This window comes from Elephas maximus, chromosome X (assembly GCF_024166365.1).
Source record: "Elephas maximus indicus isolate mEleMax1 chromosome X, mEleMax1 primary haplotype, whole genome shotgun sequence".
Lineage (NCBI taxonomy): Eukaryota > Metazoa > Chordata > Mammalia > Proboscidea > Elephantidae > Elephas > Elephas maximus.
This window is the reverse complement of record NC_064846.1, coordinates 127,745,913-127,752,916: the sequence shown is the minus strand read 5'-3', so window position 1 is coordinate 127,752,916 and position 7,004 is coordinate 127,745,913. Positions and strand designations below refer to the sequence as shown.

The following is a 7,004-nucleotide window of genomic DNA, read 5'->3' as shown; positions in this document are numbered from 1 at the left end:
TGAACCATCTCTCCATTCCCTGCCACTCAGTCTGATCCTCAACTTTGCCTTTGATGTTCAGGGCTCCTAGATTGTCATGTATAATCAATTCATTTGTTTGTTTGGATCTTTATTGTAAGAGTGACCACCAGAAGTGCCTGACTACTCCACCATCTTGGCCCCGCCCTTCTGAACAGGTTTCAGTGGAGCTTCCAGACTAAGATGGAGTAGGAAGAAAGGCTTGGTGATCTACTTCAGAAAAATCAGCCAATACAAGCCTTATGGATCACAATAGTCTGATCCACAACTGATCATGGAGATGAAGCAGGACTGGGCAGCATTTCGTTCTGTTTTGAATGGGATAACCATGAGTTGGGGGTGACTTGACAGCAAATAACAACACAATAACAAGCAGTATGGTTTCATAAAAATTAATTTTATTCTATGGATAATAATCCATTACTGTCATTTATTTCATAGCTCAAATTGTCCCAGCTTTGGCCACTGGGAGCTTCTTCAAGTTGACTCCTGTGTCCTTTCAACATGTCCCCCCAGTTTTTCGAGCACTTCCTTTCTTTCTGGCAACAGAAGTATTCCAGGCTCATGTTGTACTTTCCCTGCCCTAGTACTGGAATCAGCCATGTCTCCAAGGAGCTCTGGTTCCTTTTATTGGAGAAACCAAGACTGGGCACTAGATACTGGGGTATCACTGCTTATAGGTCCTCTTGGCAGGTTTGAATTTTGTCCCCCCAAAACATATGTTGAAATCCTCACCCCGTACCTGAATGTGACCCTGTTTGAAAAGAAGAGGTTTTGTTTTGTTATGCTAAAGAGGCAGTACTGGAGTAGGGTGGGTCCTAAACCTAATTATTATTAGTATTATTATTTGGGGTAGTTGGCTTTTTTTTATTGTGCTTTAGGTGAAAGTTTACAGCTCAAGTTAACTTCTCATTTAAAAATTTATACGCATATTGTCTTATGACATTGGTTGCAATCTCCATAACGTGACATCATGCTCCCCCTTTCCACCCCAGGTTTCCTGTGCCTATTTGTCCAGCTGCTGTCCCTTCCTGCCTTGTCATCTTTGCTTTTGGACAGGAGTTGCCCATTTGGTCTCATATATTTGATTGAACTAAGAAGCATGTTCCTCCTGTATGTTATTTTTTATTTTATACCCGTTGCTGTCGAGTCAATTCTGACTCATAGCAACCCTATAGGCCTGTCTAATTTTTGTCTGAAAAGTGGGCTTTGGGAATAGTTTTGGTTCTGGGTTAGCAGAGTGTCTGGGGGCCGCAGTTGTGGGGGTTCCTCCAGTCTCTGCCAGACCAGTAAGTCTGGTCTTTTTTCATGAATTACTTCAGAGTTATAAAAAGAGCAGAATAGACACAGACACACACAGGGGTAAACACCCTGTGAAGATGGAGGCAGATGAATCTACAACCCCAGGAATGCCAAAGATTGCTGGTAGCTACTAGAAGCTGAAAGAGCCAAAGAAGGACCTTCCTCTACAGCCGATTCCCTGAATTCAGACTTCTAGCTTCCAGAATTATCTCATGAAATCACTTATAGCAAGAAGTTACAGGGGAGGACCGGAAAGCAGGAGACCTATAAATTGTCACTTTGAGCAAATCACTTAACCAGTTTGCTCATTTAAAGAATAGCACTAGCTGACTTGAGACCACAGGGTCCAGTCACTGACGGATTGTAGAGGAAAAGTTGGACATGAACTCCAAGGACCAACAGGGGCAGGGCTTTGGCAGGAGCTGAGGCAATTGATGTTTTGTGAAACACACTCCAAATGTTTATGTAGATAGTAGCTGCAAAATAATGGGAGAGATGGTGCACAAGCTGGATGTAGAGTTTACTGGGGACCCAGTAACTCTCTAAATGTAGGTGAGAGGGTTTCTGGATGACAGACAAACCAAATGGTAGAACTGAAGGCAGCCCACAAAGCAAATGAACAAGCAAAGAGCCAAAATATGGATAAACTCATCTTCGAAACTGATAGCAAGTTTGTCATCAAAGGCATGATGGAATGGATTGTTAACTGGAAACAAAATGGTTGGAAAACAACCTCTGGAAGAGATGTTGTCAACAGAAATTATTTTGGGAAGATTGATCAAGCTTCTGAAGGCATGAATATTCAGTGGAAGTATGTTCCTGGTTATTGAGGCATCAAAGACAATGAAGAAGCTGATAGATTGGCCACAAAAGGGTCCAGAAAATAAGATTCATTTTCATCATAGGTGTTACCTTCTCTCTTGGAGTTATATCTGCTGATGCCAACTTCCCTTTTTCTCATGGGCATCTGGAATCTCCATATAAAACTTTTTTCATTTTTGTTTCTGCCTTTTTCTACCATTGATATTAACAACTTCTTTGTCAATTAATTACAAGAGACTTTCTGCTTGGAAAAAAAAAGTAGCACTTGCCTGCAAGAATGTGGTTATGCCCTCCTGCTAGCTGCTGCCAATGGAGTCTGTTCTAATAGGTCAGTTCTTTTACTGTGATGGGTGTGGGATATTCTGAATCTCCCCCCTGGTCCCACACCTACTCCCCTTGGTTGTGGAGGCTAAATGAGACCCCAGTAAACCCCAAGAATACTCTACACCAAGCTTAAGGAAATTAGTATTCTCAGGTAATCAGGGCTGGCTTCATGGGTGTAGAACCTGGGCAGTTTAGTGCTCCGCTGTCACCATCTTGAAATTCAGGGGACCCCACATTTTCATTTTGCACTGGGCCCCACAAATTGTGTAGCTGGTCCTGCAGGTGATAAGACAATGACTAGCAAAAGTCAGAAAAATAATGTCCCCAATTAGATTCTTGGGGGCTTAGAATATACCACGATAATTTCGTTCCGGCTGAAGCCATTTAAGTGTTGACTCTGTCTCCTGGCTGTTGAGGGGAAAGAACTGTTCTGCTCTAGGAAGTGGCTCTGTCCTGTATATGGCCAGCATGGTACAGGTATGTGAAAAACACCGAGCCAATAGGGCTGAAGATAATCATTATCCTCAGCAAGAACATTTCCTGAGCATCAGCTCCATGGCTCTCCCTGTGCCAGTGGCTGTAGGAAATACACAGGGTCTCACACTACTGCCATCTTCAGAGAGCTCCCAGCTGGATGAAGAAGGTGGGACACAGATATGTCTGAGATAACCTTGAGATTAGCTCCAAATGAGGCACAGCTCTATGGCTCAGGAGTTCAGAAATGGGAAAGGGATCGCTGGTCACTGGGCTTTCAGGAAAAGCTTCAGGCAGGGTCTTAAGTGATACATGGAACTTTCTAAGTGGAAGAGTGAAACAATCCAAGCCTCAGTCCTGGATATGGACACAGAACACATTCCCTCATCTGTGTCCACCACGGTGAGTGAGTGGGAGATAGGGTCAGCAGATGGCCAGGGCCCAGGTCAGGGGTGGGGAGGAGGATGTCCCCTGAAGGCCTGTGTTGTGGAGTCATGGGCTCATGGTTTTCAGGCAGTTGGCAAGAAAAAATTTGCTCTGTAGGAAAGTGTTTCAGAAGGGGGACCCCGAAACCTCCTGAACCTGGGGAAAGATTCTAGCTGGCGAACAATTTCTAAGTCATTCCTAAGTATATGTAGGCCTTGCCTAACATCGGCCCTGCCTTATCAGCATTCTGCCTGCACTGTAGGTATGAACACTGCTGCTCACACAGTTTATTATTTATACTAAAAACTCATCTCCCAACAGCCCCAGAGTGTGCCCTGATGTAGTTTTGTTCTTTGCTTTCTTCTGGGATTGTGTAAGTAGGGTAGAGGATCTCTTTATCCTGATTATGGAGGAGTCCAGGGGGTGCATTTCCTGCGTGGACTCAGGAGCTCCAGGGGGAAGAGGATGACTTTGAGGATTCTTCAGAGTTTCAGGCGACTGTTCTGGAGGAGAGAAAGGGGCAGCTGCTTTCTCTACACCTGTGCAGATTGGATAAACATGTGGTTGAGGAGTTAGACGAGGGTTACCTCAAGACCACAAGCCTGCACCGAGCAGGGGCCATTTCCAGAACTTACTGGGAACCTCACTCAAAGTCACTCATCGAGTAGAAGCACTTTGTGGTGCAAAAACACCCAGGCCCAGCACCTGGCTGGTGCATCAGAAGGTCTCTGTGCAAACAGGGGGCAGCATGGCTGCTCTTATTTCTCTGTGGAACTCTAGAGGATCTGGAAGCTGCTGTCTCTTTTCTGGTTTCTGGTCAGGCAGCAGGCTAGGACACTCTGCAGCCAAGCCTGCAGGGAGGAGGAAGCGTGACTATGCACCCAACAGACAAAAATCAAAAGAGAACCTTTCAAAGACCCTTAGGCAGCCCAAGCCAGCTCTTCCAGAAGCTTCATTTGCCATTATCACTGTCATGGTTGCCCTGGGGGCAGTGCCTGGAGTAGTGGAAAGACAACACCAAAGACAACCTATTGTACCACAAAATAGGATGTTTCTGGGTCCATCTTTCAAAGTGGTTGGTGCAGTGGAGCCCTGGTGGTGCAGTGGAGCCCTGGTGGTGCAGTGGTTAAGAGCTCAGCTGCTAACGAAAAGGTCAGCAGTTTTACTCTGTCCTATAGGGTCACTATGAGTCAAAATCAACTCTACAGCAGCAGGTTTGGCTTGGTTTGGTGGAGTGAAGGGACCAGAATTGGTTAGAACAGGTGAGAGTCAAAGGCTGAAGGGGAAGGCAAGAGGGGCATAGATTAGTAGTAGGAGTTCTGGAACTGCCCGAGCAAATCACTCTTCCTCTCCAAGCCTCAGTTTCCCCATTTACAAAGTGAAGGTGGCGATTCACTTTAAGGTGGCAATTAAGAGGTAGAAAAGAGGAGGTAGACCGTTAGGTCCCTGGGGGTAGATTGTTGGCACGGAGGCTGGGCACAGGCCCAGAAGAGTCCTCCACTAATGTTTGAGGGGCCAAGGCAAGAGTATAAATGAAGTGTTTAAATATTTAAAAGGTATAAAGCAAACTAACAACTGTTAAATAAAATATGTTCTATTTGCCAACTTTGAAAAAATATTTTCACTTTGAGCTGGGAGGTCAGGCTTCAATGAGAATTCTTGGACTCCTCAGAGAATTCTGAGCATGGAGCATGGCAGTGTGGAGAGAGCCGACCCCTGGGCCCTGGCTATGGCTCTGGTAAGAATGTTCTCCCACTAACAGACCTCCTGTCCCAGGGAACAGAACTAAGTGCCCCAACCCCTGTCCTTTGAAGTCCATCTTTGCTTCCTAAGAGCTGTTCCCCATCAATGGTAAGTGTGATATGGATGCTAAGGCGGCCTGTTCCTGGGAGACATGGGACTACCCTGATGGCCAACTTTGGCTCAAGGACCCCTGAGAGCTTGGCTGAACCTTTCTTAGACTGCACAGCCAGAAGTCTATGGTACCTCCACCTAACTTTCTCTCCCTCTCTTCTTTACTCAAACTCAGGTTTACAGCATGGTCACAGTCTGAACACTCTCCCAGCTTTCTCTAGCTCCTTCCTTATTTCCTTTCACACAGACATCTCCCTTGATAAAATCCTTGCACAGTTCACCCTGCCTTGACACCTGCTCTTGGAGGACCTGAAATAACATGTTGACCCCCAACCCACTCCCCTCCTTATCTTATCCCTGGCTCCTTCCCACACCATGAGGTACCTCATGTGCGTGTCTAGGGAGTCCCAGGTACCCAGAAAATGGTCTAGAAGCAGCCCCTAGTAGGCAAGTCCCCTCGGTCTGCAGTCTCTTTGCCCTGTCGTGGTATGGGGGGAGGGCGTGGTGGAGGGCTAGAGCAGGGCCCTCTAAAGTGTGGGAAACAGGCAGGGGGCTTCCCTTGTCCAAGTCTAACATGATACTGGCCAGGAGCCTCCCCTTCACACTGCCTTCCTGCCATGCTCTGGCTGGGACAGCTCATAGAGTCATGCTCTTGACCTCCATGGTTCTTTCTCATTTGCCGTGCCTGTGTGGCTCCTGGACCATGCTTTGTAACCTCCTGGGCTAGGGTTGTGATCATTGTCACAGGCCCTTCACATCTTTTGTCTTCTTTCACTTTAACGAGAGTCTATGGAAAACATAGGTTTTCCTCTGTTACCAGGGAGAAAACTGAGGCTCCAAGGTCAAGTGAGTGTCCATACTCGGGTCTTCTGATGCCCACTCCTGTGCTTAGCCATGACCTGCCAGCCAGTGGTGGCATTCATGTGGTATCACAGAACTCCCCTCTGGTAGTTCAAGTATTCCCTAATCCCTGGGAAATCAATGTGCATTTGAACTGAAGTTCTTCTTTCAACCTTGCAGCAACCTCACTGGGGGAATGGAAGGTCAAGACTGTTGTCCCCCAAGCCAGCTAGTTCCAGCCCCTCAGAACTTAGCATTATACCTGCAGTCTGGGTAGCGGTAAGCAAATCTGGGGTCACAGGTCCTCAGGGGCCTCAAGATGTCCTTCAGCCGCCTGGCGGCCCCCAGGACTTCAGGATCTGGGCGAGTACCCTCCGCACACTGAGTGAGCGCAGCATCTATCTCCTCCTGCACGGGGGAAGGGAATTTCCCCTGGAGAAGTCGGGGCAGCAACTGCCGACACACCAGCACCAGGCTCTGCTTCTCTGGGATGGCATTACAGGAGGGCAGCTCGGCCTGGCAGCCAGAAACCAGGCAGCTAAAGATGTCTTTATTCTCTTCTGCCCTGGTGGCTACCTGGCTGCCTGGAAGAGAAACGGAAAATATTACATGCCCCACTGCCCGTTCTCCTTGGGGAGAGTGCCACTAATCAGAATCCATGGGCAAAGCAGGTTTCATTTCCTAGCATTTCCCTATCATCAGGGCTCAGGGTCACAGTGGCCCCTGATGAGATCAACATGGGAGTTCTCTCTGCTATAATGTCTGTCTGTGTCATAATAGTCATGGAAAATCCACTTCTCCCTCTCAGAAGCTGGGCCTGTAATTGTAGGAATCACATCCATGTTGTTCTACTCCTGTAAGTACTGAATTAAGGAACTCAGGAAAGTATTAAGACTGGTATTATTTGGCCTTTTTAAATAAAAAATCAGGAGAAAGTACAGGTA

The 7,004-nt window shown here is 47.0% G+C and overlaps 1 protein-coding gene across 4 annotated transcripts in view; it reads right to left on the bottom strand.

Moving 5' to 3' along the window:
- Positions 1-385: 385 nt before the first annotated feature.
- DIPK2B (divergent protein kinase domain 2B) overlaps positions 386-7,004 on the bottom strand; it is a 69,156-nt gene continuing 62,537 nt past the window's right edge. The window contains exons 5-6 of one of the 4 annotated variants that reach the window (XM_049871301.1): positions 6,323-6,644; positions 386-772 (exon numbers count right to left, since the gene is read on the bottom strand). In XM_049871301.1, the coding sequence (XP_049727258.1) occupies positions 646-772; positions 6,323-6,644 (449 nt within the window). In that variant the 3' untranslated portion in view covers positions 386-645. Of the gene's footprint in view, positions 6,645-7,004 lie in introns of all 4 variants that reach the window. The other 3 variants (XM_049871302.1, XM_049871304.1, XM_049871303.1) reach the window with 3 other exon arrangements.